This window comes from Melospiza georgiana, chromosome 6 (genome assembly GCF_028018845.1).
Source record: "Melospiza georgiana isolate bMelGeo1 chromosome 6, bMelGeo1.pri, whole genome shotgun sequence".
Classification (NCBI taxonomy): Eukaryota; Metazoa; Chordata; class Aves; order Passeriformes; family Passerellidae; genus Melospiza; species Melospiza georgiana.
Window position 1 is genome coordinate 58,637,665 of NC_080435.1, and position 16,086 is coordinate 58,653,750.

General features: G+C 40.7%; 1 protein-coding gene across 1 annotated transcript in view; it reads right to left on the reverse strand.

Moving 5' to 3' along the window:
* MNAT1 (MNAT1 component of CDK activating kinase) overlaps nucleotides 1-16,086 on the reverse strand; it is a 119,060-nt gene that overhangs the window by 81,846 nt on the left and 21,128 nt on the right. Inside the window, exons 2-3 of the mRNA XM_058026380.1 lie at nucleotides 2,948-3,100; nucleotides 1,282-1,355 (exon numbers count right to left, since the gene is read on the reverse strand). Coding sequence (XP_057882363.1) covers nucleotides 1,282-1,355; nucleotides 2,948-3,100 — 227 coding nt within the window. The remainder of the gene's footprint in view (nucleotides 1-1,281; nucleotides 1,356-2,947; nucleotides 3,101-16,086) is intronic.

The window sequence follows — 16,086 nt, forward strand, 5'->3', positions numbered from 1 at the left end:
ACCATTTGCAATGTAACCACCTAATCCCAAGAACTGTAAAACCTTCACATCCTGCACAAATTCATGAAGTTCACACAATTTCAGACAAAACTTCAACTCCCTTGTTAGAGATGTTAAAAAGTCCTGCAACAGCAGTTAAGTGGGAAATTATACTTAATGCTACATGAAAAAAAGCAGTTTTGCTTCCCATGAGCACACAGATTCTTCCAGGATCCTCTGGCCATTCTTTCTATTCATTCCCTCCTTCCCCCATACCATTCCAAAAAATATACAAACAAAGCTACACCCACATCATCTCCTCCAGATATCTGGACCATGTGAGTGTGACTGGTGTTTCCCAGCCACACCACTTGGCTTCCCAGCCTCAGCATCCTTTTGTGCCAACAAAAACATGATCCATTGCTCACAGCAGTAAGTGTTTGGATACATTTCTACAAAACACCACAGTGCAAAAAGCAGCAAGGGCTCCTTTGAGAAAAATGAAGGAAAATTGTCATCTCCATGGTTTCCTCCAAATCACATTCACTGCCCCTCCTGCATGCTCTAAGTCACCTCTTCTTCCTCCAGGTCAAAAAAAAGAAAAGCCTCAGAAGCTCATAAAAACCAAGAACAAACCATTTAGGAGTCACTCCTTTGAACACATCCTTGTTTTTCTAAGCAAAACCCATCACTCCACCATAAATCAAAAGTCACCCTAACTAAGAAGAAAATAAACTCTGTTGATAACATTGTCCCTTCCCCAAAGGGCAAAGTTCTGCTGCAGCTAATCCAAAGAGAAAGAAATCCACGTCTGTTCCTAAACCTTCTCCTTCTGCACAGCAACATAAAATGCTACCACAGTGGTATGTAAGGTCAGCAGCTTCAAAGCAGCTTCAACTACTGTACTTGCAGAAGCAAAAATGATGAAAGACACCATATGGCTTCTGTCATGGTAGATAAAGCTAATGGAGGGATATAATGAAAATTTCAATTTCTCCTCTCTTTGTTTAATCTTTGCCACTGCAGCATGGACAGTCCCCTGCAAGCCTTTCTTTTCCAGCTTTGTTTCCTCATTGGATTGTGTTTTTTCTCTGACAGATAAAATGTTTTACTTAACAATATCCTACAGTTCAACAAACATGATTAAATCCAGAAAAAAAGTAATTAGATAAAAATCTGATACTGTGATAAATCATATTACAGAAACTGAACTTAGACATTCTCATAGGCAGCTGAGTCAGAAGATAAAAGCCTATGGTCTCACAAGCACAGCACATCAAAAATTCAAGCATTAAGACTTACCAATTTCTTCTATTTCTTCCAAGAAATCATTATATTCCTCTAGAGTGGGAAAGTCTTCCTCTCTTTTATTGTATCTTTAAGAGAAGATAAAAGTATTTATAAACAGAAAGATACAATTTCCATTCAACAAAGCTTTCGCAGCAAGCTGATTAAGCATTGATCTACTTTTATCTGCTGTGTGCTTTGTGACTCCCAAACTGACCAGAATCTTTACTGGGAGACACAAGTGCCTGCTCCAAAGGAAAGGAGGAGCCTGGAAGAAATCTCTGCTATCTTTGCCCATTGTTTGCCAATTCCTTTTCCAGGGTTACAGGTAAACATGAGCACAGAGGCCAAGACAGAGTAACTCCCAGCCAGCCTCTTAACAAAGGCAGAGACAACAGCAACACCCACAGAGAACAAAAAAGAAAAAATAAAAAGCTTTTCTAGAACAATCAGAAAAGGGATTTTGGCTTTGTGCCAACAACAGACAGCATATGTCAGCAGCAAACTGAAAATTCTGCAATTATCTCATTTCATATCAATAGGCCATTCCAGCACTCACATTCACCTCTTCAGAGCTGGAGAAAGTAAAAAGATGAAGGGACAACTGGCTTAGAACATGGGCAGCTTCTGAAAGTCAAGACAGGCAGACTTTCTTCCCAAGAAAATATAAAGCTGAGATTCTGTCTGATCTGTGGAGTGTGACACCGAGGAATATAAAAATCCAAAGAATTGAGGCCATATTCCAATTTGGGGGCATTTTTTCTGCCTCCTAAAAACTAATCTGCCAAACCCCAGTGGGCCAAGAATTCTCCAACATTTTCTCTTCTAACTAAACTTTCTTCCATGTTTAATTGAGTTATTACAGATTGACTTCTGTTAACTTCAAGAGACTTTAAAATCCAGCATCAGAATTAATACTGCTTCCCATGCTTGGTATTCAGTGGCACAGTTTCATCAACATATGATTCATTTACTATTGTCCCAAGTTTTAGATAAAGGCTGACAAGCTTACAATTTACCTGTAAGTTCACTTCGGCACACACAGCTCTCTCTGGGTTTATCAGATTTTCTTCTATTAAAACATCAACTGGCTCCCATATTTTCTTTATAAAATGCTGCTTACTGGCCACAAGGAGTGAGATGCAATCTTAGACCTCATTTATCTCAATTTCAAGAGCTTTCAAATCTGCATGACAGAATGGTAACACCAGGCTTGCAAGGGACCACTTCCACTAACAATTGCTGTGTGAAGCAAAAAACAATGTGAACTCTCTTTTGCCCATTTTGATTTTGAAGGGAACTGGCCTTCAACTCTCAGAACAGGTCCCCAGGGAACAAAACAATCAAGGTCCTGTTTCTTGCTCTGCTGCCATGTTCACCCCCTCAATATCTAATCATCTCCATTTTGGAGCCAAGTCTTTGCCAAAGAAGGCCACATAGAAACACTCAACATTTTCTAATGCTAAGCAGGAATCCCTCAAGGCTAAATTGAGATTTCAGCTTTCAATTGTTGCACAAAATCAGATTCTCTGAAATCCCTCCATGATAAATGGAGTCAACTTTTATGGTTTGCCACTTAAAAAAATAAAAATCTCCTCTGTACTACTGAGCAAGTCAAATTTTTAAAATTTTGATGCATGAAATACATCCACTTTTTGTTATTTTAAATGGTGGCACTCACATTTTCAGCACTTTCTTCCGGATTTCCACCTCCTTGTCGACAGCAGGGTCCTCGAAGAGCTGCACCCTGAAGTTGCTCTTCCTCAGGGGGGTGTCACACTCGTGGCAGTTCCCAGCCCCTCTCACAAACAGCAGCTCCACACAGCTCTCACACCTGTGGGACAAAGGCAGGGGTGCAAAGGCACAGAGTGTTAAACAGAACTGAAACACACGAGTGTGCCCCCTTTTTGCTGTTGGCACAGCACATCTGCCCTGGTTTCACTCCTTCTGCAGCACCCACAGGGGCAGGGGGCCAGGGCTCCCCACCCTCCTGAGCAGAACAGGCTCAGCAGCACAAACATGGATTCTGATTCCCCCTGCCCAAACACCCCCAGCTCTTTGCTGGGACCAAGCACCAAATGATTCCTGCTCCCCAAGCCTCACTCTTTCCCCTGCTCTGATCCCTGAATTCCCTCAGATACTCCACAGTGTCAACAAAAACCCCATCAAATGATGGGGTCTGGATCAAGGGGAAGCTGTTACTGACACAGCAAACCCATTTCACATCGACCAGACTGCAAGATCCTGATTTACTCCAAGCATGACCATTGCACAAAAACCCTGTTTATTTTCTGGATGCTGTAGTGCAAGGAGAACTCAATCCAAGCATGGACACAAATCTTGCCTGCAGACTTCCAAGCATCTGCCAGTCCTATCACAGAGGAACTGCTACAAACCTGAGTTAAAATCCAGCCCAGCAAAGCCAAAAGAATAAAAAGCATTTCAGTCAGCTTTATGCAGCTCTCCTGTGCCTTCTGGTAATACTTTTTAAATTGCATGTAAAATAAACTTTACACAGAGGCTGCACAGAAATAAAACAAAAATACCTTTCTGGTTTTATTTCTTTTGACCTAATGAAGACTTCAGATTTTAACACGATACTTGCTGACCAGTCAGTTGGCATTTAATAAAGGAAGAACACGTAACAAGAAAGCTGATTTTAAGAAAAAAGTACTTGGCTAGTAATAATGTGCAAATTTCTAGCAGAGGACAACACCTGCTGCAGTCATTTCCTACTGCTGGGGAGGCAAAGGGGAGCCTATTTATAGCTTTGCTAGATTGAAGCCAAAACAGTTGTACATTAAGGGCTAAGCCATGTTTTACCTTCACAAACCCAGCACAAAAGCTAAACAAGTTAAGAGAAACAACACTGACATGGTTGAGAAAGATCTTAAACAAAACTTTCGTACTGCTGACCTATCCCAAACTAAACTGGTTCCAGTCCTTACAGAGGCAGAGGTGAGGAGAGCCAACCAGTTCTGCCCAGCTTCTGTTTTCAAGATTAGAAAGTGCAAAACAAACACAATTGAATCTCACAATTTTTTTAAAAAAAGCAAATTTTTTGTTGTTGCTAACACAGATAACTACAGCTTCAGCCTGCATTTTGCACAGCAGCTGCAAATGTTAAAGAGCAAACCTTGAATTAAGTTGGGCATTTTCCTGCCCCAGAATTCCTTTAGTTAGAAAACAAAGTGTATTTATAAATACAAATTATCTGGGTAGGGAACAATTAAACTTCATTAGCACACTAAGCCTGAAATTTAGAAGCTGCTGGGACATGAACTCAATAAAATAATGAGAAATTAATATCATGTTAATATAATGAAAGCAATTTATGTCCCCACAACAGGAGGAGCAAGAGTAAATGCAAGAGAGCAGGCAAGGCAGGGAAAGGGATTTCTCCTGCCTCCCCCAACCTGTCTGTGCACGCAGGAGCCCAACACAAGGACAGCTTCACTGTCTCTGTTCTGGCAGCTCTGGCTGCTTGTGCCTCTCAACACAGCAGCCAAAGCACAGAAACATCCCTGCCTCCTTCTCCCTAAGTTATGGAACAGGGAGCAAAGAGACAGAGCTCAGCAGGTGGATCCAAGTGCAGGTGTTTGTATTGTTTTTTATCACAGTATTGCCTAAGGACCAACAGAACAGGGGCTCCATGTGCAGGGTATCATTCACAGCCAGCAGCACCTGAAACTGCTTCACTCCCCCCTGCCCTAAATCAAAGACACTTCAAGTTTGCACAGGACTTGACTATGGAAAAAAAATCCCTCCTTGGAAAAGCACTTCACACAAGTGCTTCCATGCCTTCCCCAGCTGAAAGCACTGTTCCTAAGGCTGCAGAATAGCTTTCCATACATGAAAAGATGAGTCAACACCTCACTATGGGGATCCCACATCAGGTGATTGCATTCTCTCTCACTCGTGCACATCCACCCTGATATTTATTTGGAGATAATTCCCTCTGAATTCAAAGGGGGCTGTATGGGACAAGTCAAGGGCAGAGCTGGACTCAGTCCATGTCCTGCCTCCTCTCCCATCTCCAGACAGATTTAATACACACAGATCCCAAGCTTCCTTCCAAACAAATCTGTCATCCTTGTTCCCACAAACGGCAGCCACTCTGCCACCAATGGCAATCTTGGGTCACACATTTCCATCTGATTCTTGAGGAATGAAAAAAAGCCATTTGCCCAACCCTGCTGCAAGGAATTCCTTCTGGTTTCACTGCAGACCACTAATGTCAGAGCATGTGTCATCACCACGGAGGCACATTGTTATAAAGGTGGATTTAATGAATTCTTTCACAGCTTCAAATAAAGATTTCAAAATGTGACTTGAGAAAAAATTATCTTGAACTGTAAAATTCAAAAACACATCTTTTTTTTCCACTTGGATTATTTAGTTTGCTAGTTATTAAAATATGTAGCAATTTCTGTGACTTCAAAGTCACAGAAACTTATTCAATAGCACAGAGGGACATACAGAGCTCCTCAAACCACATCATTTCAGGAGATTTTTCCTTTTCTTTCCAAGTCCAACTCTTCCCTCCTGGTCTTACTATAACAACAGCTGACTGTGGAAGCAGGACACCATTCTGTACATCTTTCACTGGCCAACACACTCTATGTGGCTTTCTCCAAATGAGCAAAGCATCAAAGCACTTCCTTAACTCACCTTCAAATCATGGCCAAAACCAGAGGCCATTAGGATGGCCTCCTAATTTCTTTAATTAGGAGCCTTAAATAGGCAATTTTGTATGTGTATTATGTAGGCAGATATGCTACATATATAAACTAATGATGACAAACATTTCTATTTTAAAAAAATCTCATCCATACATTTGCTCAATACTGAGTTTGTCTGAAGACAACAGCTTCACGTGAGAGCTAAACAAATGATGTGATGTTGCTGCTTCTTCTGCAATCTGTGTTCTACTTCACACACTCACCAAACCATTTCCTTTTGGATTGGAGTTTGTACCTTAAGAACATGTGATCAGGATGAAGACATGAACAGAAAATGCCAAGGATTTACCCATGGACATACAACAGGCACAACTATCAGTAATGCCAAGCAGGAACAATGAAGTGTCCTGATCTTGGACACCAATAAACATTAGAATGCTCATTTTCATTTCATGGGCAGTGGTTTTATCTGTTGTTCTTCTCTTTAATCCCCATGAAATATTAAACAAAAGGCCCAGTCTCTGAGCAGTCTATCACACCACATTTTTGGGGGGAGCAAACAAAGCATCTCCATGATTTGGCAATGCACAAACAGCACTACAGGCCCTCATGTCCAAGGACTTCAGGATCACTAAAAATGCTTTTGGTACATTGCAGAAAACAAGCAGAGGTTCCTCCCCAGAAAGCTGTTAAGATATTTATCAACTAAATTACACTGACAGGGAACTGAGTGTTTGTTTTGGACAGAGTGTCTTCAGAGGGTACAGGACTGGTGCCCAATGCTGCATTCCTGACACATGCACACACTCACTGCACGCAGGGATGATGGCAGACAAGGAATCTGGGACATGGAGGATGGAAATGGCTCACATTTAGCAGCACCATCAAGCATTAGCACAGCTTGATGGTGCTGCTCACTTTTTTAGCTTGGCTGGCGAGGCAGCAAACAAAACAGAATAAAGAACAGCTATTTCCACAAGCAGGAACACAAGATATTCTCTCAAAATTTTAGATTCTGCTAAGCATTACAAAAATTTGCAGAACTTTAGATATGCAGCCATTAATCATTGCAGTGAAAAAAAAAAAACTTTATGGCTTTTGCTGTTGACTAGGAGTATTACAGAATGAGTTACTACCCTTCTTTACAAAGCCTATTATTAGTATATAGACTCACTAAAGAGTATCAGAATTTCTAAGCCTCTCTTTCTTCAGCTTTTATCACCAAGATGTTTCTGTAATTTCAAGTAACAAAACAACAATCCTCTCTACTATGAAAGAAATAGTTTAGATTAAAAAAATAATAATGCAGTCTTCAATACATAGCCAAGACTTGAACCACAAACAACAGGAGTGGAGCGAATCAGCAAAAATGTCTTCATTTGTTCCTCAATTTCAATGTCAGAGGGAAATTTACGTATAGAAGTGGAATGACTTGATTTATGGGGAGGGAATATTAAAAAACAGAAAACACACACATGAGAAAGCTTACAGGATGACATCTAGTTTTTTAAATCAAAGATGCTTCTAGAAACATTCCTGGGCTTCTTGCTTAGCCTGGATTAGACAATTTGATATTGTCAAGCAGAGATTCTTGAACTGAGACAAGAACAGCCCAATCTGGGGAGAGCAGCTGTCAAACCTGTTTATTTCACAACCCTCAGTACATTTAACAAGTCACAGTGGGTTCTGCTGAGCAGCCAAGAGCTCATCAATGACTTGCAGCTGGCCACTGCAGCTTCATTTTCTGAGCTGATGGACCCACAGACACAGGTTCTTCCTGGAGCCTGCAGCAGCCAGGACCTCTGAGATCCAAAAGAACCCAGACAAAACCATTTTTTGCCATGTTACAGGATAGGGAGCAAAAGCAGAGGAAAGAAAAGTTCGACTTCAGTGACACTAAGCACCTCTGAGAGCCTCAGAATAAAGGAGCTTAAAAGATCAGTAGGGAGTTAGGGATAAAAATCAGGCTTTTCCTTTTTACACCTTAGCTTCAGGAATCCATAAATCCTTATTCAGGTACTTGCAGTAGCTGCTGCCTGTGTTTTTTGGGCCATCTCTTCCCTGACTGCCAAATCCAAGAGGGAGTTGGGAGAAGGAATAATCTTGTCCAGATTCTGTAAAGTTCTATCAGAGGGGATTTTGATGTCCTTACCTTGTGAGGAGACAACTGCAGAATGATCTCAAAACCTTATTTGGCCAAAAAACCCACACAATGGGCCTTGTCTTCAACTAGTAAATAAACAGGTCTCACAGTTACCCCTGTGACATGCAGAGACTGCAGCTCATCATGGCAATAGGACACAGCTTCCAGGCAGGAACCACAACTCTATCAGATTCAGATGAGAAGTGCTCAGTTCAGATGAGAATTTTGGGTTTTAAACACTGCTGATAAGCTATCTGCAGCCATCTGCAGCTCCCTTCTCTTCAGCCCAGTCACAGTGTGACACAAAATCTCAGAGATTGCTTTGCTAACATTTCATTTTTTTCAAACCAGGACTCCAGAGAGCTGATCTGAACTCCCTCCTTTAAGCAGCAAAGCAAAAGGAGACTCTGGTGCTCTGCCTATATCTGTGTTATGTCAATTCTCAGCATCATCTGCCAAGCTCCTGAGAACACAATCCTCCTTCTAGACTGTTTATATCTTTTGGGAAAAGGATGCATGCACACCACTTCTGTTTCATTTTTGTTTTGTCAGACAAGTTCTGCTCCACATTGCAGAAAAGAGGAGGTTAAATGAGCCCAGACATCTCAAAAATTTAGGAGACATCCAGGCACAGTTAACGTTATTTTCCAAACTCCCATGTACATACTCTGCTATACAGACCAGCTCCTCTCAGCTGCATCAGAAATAAAGCAGGCCAGGTAGTGACTGAACAACAGCCCTGACTGACTGGGATTTCTAAAGGGGAAAAAAAAGACATACTGAGTCAATTAATAATAAATATTTCCACCACCCATCGTGTTTCAACATCTCTACTACAAAACCATTTCAAGGGGCTTGGACCTGACAAGAGAATTTGCAGCAAGCTAAAACTTAAATCACTTTTATCCAGTACAGATGAGCCTTTCTTTTTTCCCCAGGGAAAAAAAAAAATAGAGAAGCTTTTATGTTATTAACTCTAGATAGTATAGAAAAAATATTTCTATGAGTATTCAAATAAAGTGTTTTTTCCTGACATAGTGCTGCCTAGTCAGTTAAGGACACAATCACAAGAACGTGTCCTACAGCACCATTCTGCCACTTTGTCCAAACAACAGGCCAATTCCTGACACTCCAAGAGCAGCTGTGTGGCATTGAGAAATAAGTGCTTTCACAATGACTAGGCACACCAAAACCGACCCAGAATTTACTCAGTGTACCAGAACAACTACTCCAAATCCATTATGGTCTACTGGGCAAACACATGCACTAAAATAATAATTCAACTGCGTCAATAACCTTTGCTATTGTGCTTTATTCTCCTTCAGTGAGAACTCTGCAAGTTTTCAGAGTTCTCAGCAAACATCAAATTAAAATGTTTATCAGGATCAACAGCTGCCCACAGCACACCTGAACTTAAGTCACAATTACGAAATCTCCCGTCTGTCCAAATTGCCAAGACTGCACCTTTTGAGACACAATCCAGCTCCACGTCACCCATTGTCTCACAGGACAAACATATTTGTCACTAACAAGTGTGAGATCTCACACCAGAAATGTTGCCCCCTTCTCCCTCCACATCCATTTCTTACCTCATGAGAAAGTCCTGCACCATGTGGCTAAGCTGACAGATTTTACTGTACCAAATACTCTGAGCATTATCACACCAAACACCTACATAAACCAGAAATCACATGGAAAAAACTAAAACATAGAAAATAAAAAAATAAACACTTGGGGGTCCCAAAATAGTCACAACAAATCTCTTACTTGAATTCTTTTACTGAAACAAGACTTGTACCTTCTGTCCTGTATTTTTAACACATTTTAACAGTGCAACAACAGCATGTGGGAACAAGACAAGGAAATGTGGCTTTATGGTAAAAGGGGAAAAACATTAAAAGATATTTGTGGCATGATGGGATATCCTGACCACATTACTGAGGGCTTGTCACGAGACACTCCCATATTTCATGTCTAATCTCTAAGAGTAGGAAGATAAAATTGATAAGACACATCTGTCAGAGAGCCAGGCATATGACCAAGGTCTTCCAAAATACAGCAGTGGTTTGGGGTCTCAATGGGAAACATGCAAGGCTTTGAAAATCCCTCAAAAATCCAAATCTTGACCCATCTTTCACAAAGGTATTGTTGAGTGATCTACAAATGTTGGCTCATCTCTCCTGGGTATTGGGAGGAACCAAGCCAAATTCCTGCCAAGAGCAGAGACTTGTGTTTGACTTGAAGCATGAAAAGTACACAGTCCAGTTTCCTCAAGCTATTCAAATACAGAGACAGTGTGGGTGTATGCACACACAATTAAAAACAACTGAAAAAACAGCCTGGTGGAGCAATAACTGCATCAGCCACGTCCTGGATAGCTCTGAAACCCCTATCAGTGCTCAAAAAACAAAATGTAACAAAGTGGTGTCCTCCCTACCACTAAACTTGCTTGGTTTGAAGTGACTGAAAGAACAAGTTGCCATGACCAAGTGGGAGCTCCTACATAAATCTTGGTTTATGATACAATAAAATCAAGAGTTTCTTTTTATTTAATTACAAATGAAGGGCCAAACTCAAAGGTTAAGACATCATCTGCCATTCTGATAAGCAGCAGGAGTCCCAACAAGCCTGAGTTTGTATATTCAGCTTGGGAAGAGCAGAAGTGTATCCCTGCATGTTAAATCAGCAGCAACACCAGAGAAGCTGCTGTAACCTCACTGCTGTGCACTGTCCTTCCCCTGCTGTCCTCTCCCTCAGGCCAGGATAACATTTGTGCAGCCACACAGTTATTTTTGGGTTATTTTTCACCAGATAAACTCTCCCATTGGGTGCACCACACAGGCAGGTTACAGTTTGAACAAGTTCCCTGAACTGAGATCCCAGGGATTTCCACTGGGTGGGAGGCCATAAAAAGCTGCTCTTCTCTCTATTAGAATTTCTCCTTCCCTCCTCCAAAGCTTTTGGAGCATACTTAGTGTTGTGGTTTGAGGGGAAGTGTTTATCTTGAACCAAAAGTATAAGGAGAGGGAAATAAGACCCAAAAAGTGTTCACCATTATTATTTCAGGGTACCCTACAAGTTGATCAACACACCTCTAAAAAGCTGAGTCACTGAACAGTTAAAACACAAGCCATGCAATAATACATGGGGGAGCAGACAGAGGGTAAATACTATTTTTTAGACTTGCTAAAAATAAGACAGCCAAAAGACCATGACAAATTATTTCAGAATACTTTACACAAAGCACACAAGGTTACTTTATAGCCAAGCCCTTCCACAACAGAAACAGAAAGCAATACAACTGAAAAAAAACTGATTAATTCATGCATTTGAACCAAGTCACAGAGTCACTGGGAGCTCATCACTTAAAGAGCAGCAAGCAGAGAAAATGACAGCCCTAAACCAATTAAATAACACCTTGTGGTCCCCCTGCCATGTGGGGCAGTCAGGAACAGGCTCATGGAACCCAAGGTGGCAGCTGAAGAGCTGCTGGTGTTTCAAAGTCACCAGCAGGATGTGAGGTTTAACCTGACGTGAGCAGTGTGGCTCTGGTCAACGACACTCAAAACAGATGAGCTCATCCTATAAATGCACAAAAAGGCAACAAGATAACCACAGGATTAGGAGGATTGGCTTTTCAGGAAAAACAGCAGGAAAAGCCACTCAACTATAAGTCTAACCAGAGTAAAACTTCATATTGGAAATTGTATTTCTCATCAGTCACATCAGAGGGGGTCTGGAATCAGAATCAACAGGAGTAACAAGACAAAAAATAGGTTAAAATTAACATTACTAGTTTTAAAAAGTTTTGTAAGTTAACAAGAGGAGGATTTGATGACCTGACAGTCTTCAATAACCAAATCTGGTAGAGATGATGTCTCCACTCACATCTACAGTCCTGGTTATGTGCTCTAATGACTGAAACCCTGAAACAATAATAGCTTAGGAAGAAAAATAAAAAAGGAGAGAGAAAAGCTAAAACTATGTGCATCTTAGAACATCTGGGCCTTCCTTTGCCTTCCTTTAAAATTTTTTTTCAGTATTTAATCATCTGCTCATAACACTAATCACTCTCAGCCATCAGTCTAAAGCAGCCTTCCCAAATTCAAGAGATTAATAGTCTTCTATCTAAAAGCAAGCTATTTCTCTTATCTGGCACAACCCATAATACATATATGTCAGAGACCCAATTCACTTCACTTGGATTCACTTGTATCAATTTTTTTACATGGTGGAAAGAGAATAGGCAAGATCACCCCATTCTGCTTGTCCTTAATAGCCAGTACAACACACAGAAGGAACTGGAGTGAGAATCCCCAGCTTGTCTTACTTCAGACAGAACATGCAATTTGTCATGGAGATATATTCTACTAGCAAAAATCCTGAAATATTCTACTGTAAAAAATCCTTTCTGCAGCAAAAGGTGGTGGCCATGACTCAGCAAATCATCCTCCCCTCCTCTCCAGTCCAACACAGGCTCAGGGAACCTGGTTCTTTCCAAGGCTGCAGCCTTTTCAGTGAGGCCAAAAGCACCAGCAGCCTTTGAATGCTATAAAGACTCAGTAGTATTTTTGCTGTTGAGATCACACGGGTTTTCTGGACTAACGAAGGTAATTTTAAATTTTACATCATATCACAATTCCCTACTGAATTTCAGTTGATTAGGACATTATTTATTCCCTGCCCTAAAGCACCATTTAGAATGACTTGCTAAATCTCTGTTGGCTTCACTATTGCAATTTGAATAGCTGGACATCAGAGAAGGAAGAATGATCTCTATGAACTCCTTTAATACCTCACAGAGCAGAGCCCAAATTATTCTGAGCAGTAAGATGCAGAAAAACAAAAGATGCAACCAGTAACACTTTATTGCCATCTTTCATCAAACTCAGACTCAATCCTTCAAGACATAAGCCTAGGCAAGTATGTTTTTAGAAGAAATATTTTGGCAAATCTACTTTCCTTTTTAACCTAAAGTTAAAGGAGGTGTAAAGAATGAGCCCAAAACCAAGTAAAGCATTTCCTGCTGGAATGGGTGTCTCACTCAGGAGTGGCTGTGCCACCTGGTGCTGAAGCTCATTTACATCCCAGCATCTCTGATCCACTGCTGATCTCCAGCATCCCAGGCACCTTCCCAGGCTCTGTGCCTGCACTCCTGGAACTGCCCCACTGACACACACAAGTGCCCCAAATTACAGGGTCAGCTTTCATTTCTGTAGCCCAACAGATTTTTATGGCACTTCCTTTAAATGCTTCTCTCTCTCCCTAATCTTCATTTTCCCCATTGTAAGTGCAAGGACAATATTCATTAGAAAAACCCCAGAGCAGCAATTCTGTTTCCCCACCTCCCTGGTCTCATTTGGGAATCTCCCACTTCCCACCAATTTTTAAGGGTCATTCCTCACTTCATTTTCACATAATCCCCAAACAACCATTATCACATCTTTTCTCAGCATGAGATAAAATATAGACTGTGCTTCATAAACAGTGGAGACCTTAAGATTACATTCTTGGTGGGACACAGCATGATAAATATTTCAGGGATGTCTTGAAATACCCTACAATATGCAACACGTGGCCAGTGAAACAAATCTCAAAAAAAACAATTATATTTTGATTTATTCGAAACAAAAAAAGAAAAAAAAGAAAAAGGAAAAACACACCAAAACCTCCTTCCCCCATCCCACCCTGGTCATTGAGCAGGTCAGGTTTCAATTTCCTTTTTAAGGGTGGCAGAAATCCTGACCTACTTAAAGCATGGTAGGGAAGGTTTTTTTTGCATTTTAAAGTTAATAATTCAAAAAAATGCTTTTTCTTCAAGCTCAAAAAAAAAGGCAACTCCTATTCTAGCACATTAAACCACTTGGTGAATGTCATGCCAACTTTTAGAAGCTAAATTGTAAGGCCATATTCAATGCAGCTACTTTTAGGTATTAAAAATAAGGAGAACATATCAGGCCTTCATTAGCTGTGCTGGCATCTCAATAATTTCCTACAAATTGTGGGGAATAAAAACCCAGCCCTACACCAGTGAATATGGAGGGAGCTTCCCAGGTTATCAAACACAAAGGACAAAGTGAGCAAACACATTACTCACCATTGCAAAGACATAACACGAGCTGTTCTCTCAGAGTTGCAGCACATTTCAAAGAATATTATCACAATAAAAATTTGTGATGCAAATTTATTCCTTCAGGGTTTGTTAGTAGGAAAAGCCACGAGGAGAATCAGTTGCACAGAGGGAGCAGAAGCGAGACAACTCATATTAACAGAGGATCAAAAAGATGAAAGGAAAAAAGTTGTAACAAAATACATTCTGTTCTTGTTAGCATTTCTCTCAGTACCCATTCTGCCACAAACCACACAAAGCAGAACACCCCAGTGAAGTTCCTCAGCAGAGGATGCAGATGCTGGGACAGGAGGGAGGAGGACACACAGCTGCCTCCCCACACTGGTGAGATGATCATGATCCAATTGTTGTCAAATGATCTGAAGGCAGATAAATATCCACAGATCTGCTCTTCATTATGTGAAGTTCCTTCCATGTACAGTGAATTCAGAGCATAGATTGTTGGGATTTTGTGTGTGCCTTGGTTTTATGTGTGGAAATAGCCTGGAAGAGTATTTTTGAATGCCTGTTTTAGCATAAACCCCACCTGGCATCCTCTGTGGGACTGGTCTAACTTACTCATTTTGCAGAGTATTTTTGTTGATTCCTATCTCTGTGTAATGTTACTGGGAGAGACAAGAGTTCTGCATTTCCATTCACTACTTCAGCTGTAAACATCACACAGATAACCAAACCCCACCATTATCCATGGCTACATCCCTGAGCTTTGTGCCACCAGAGCCACTGAAAACAAGTAAGGGAAAGGAAATCTGGCCCAAGATTCAGATGATCAGTCCCAGACAATATTTGAGCTGATCTGTTTTATCCAAGCATCAGCTGAGGAGCACTCCACAATGCTGCATGTTCTCTCCTAATAAACCACACTGCTCCATAATTATACAGGAGCTGTGCACATATTCAAAAGCAGCATTTATTTAGGCTCACAACTGTATTAAATGCCATGTGTAAAGAACATTGTTTCTGGCCTGAGAAAGTGTGTATGGTATTTTCCCTATCCATATAAATCACACACAATAAATGCTTGATATTATCTAGTGCCACTAAAGCAGTCAAATTAAAACAAATCAGGGGAGAACAACCCTGAGTACACAGCTCTAGGAAGTTTGAAATACAGGATTTCATGCTTTTTATGCTCTGAATCTCAATCAAATTACAAGCTGTACACAACAATGAAAAGGATTTTTTCACAACCACACACTCAAAAAATAATAATTAAAAATCAACACATCTATTTTACACATGATTATTTGATTCTATTGATTCTTCCAGAACACAATAGTCACTAGGAAAATCCATGATGACCAACAATTGGGAGATCCAGTGAAGACAAAATAAAGCAAAGATGAGTTTTTCAGAAAGTAATGGCCCCTCCAACTCCTGACATTTTGGGGTGCCCATGTCACACTGCCCACCTCTAACTTTCTTGACCAAAGCAAGCTGCATGTGCAAAATATTTCATTCTCTCTACCCAAAAATGACTCTCTAAGGGGATATTACACTAAAAATCTACTCTCACCATTTTATTATGCTATTTTATATTCCTGCTATTTATAACACATTTTTGTTAATTTCTCTAAAGCTCTCAGATTCCTGTCAACTTCAGCTACTTCCTTAACTTTCAATTTTAAAGGGCAACTCATGCTGCTTCCACCCCCTAAAACCACATGCAACATTTTGGAGAGATGTGTAAGGCATTCCATCGTTTCCCAGCATTTTCCCCAAGAAACATTAGGATGCTACAGAAAAGTGATCACTTTTCCTACTCCCACAAAGCCCATGAGCCAAGTTTACTGGTAAAAATAAAACAAATGGGATCCAAAGATAAGGAAAAGATGGATTGCTTGTAGATACTGAAGATTGCACCC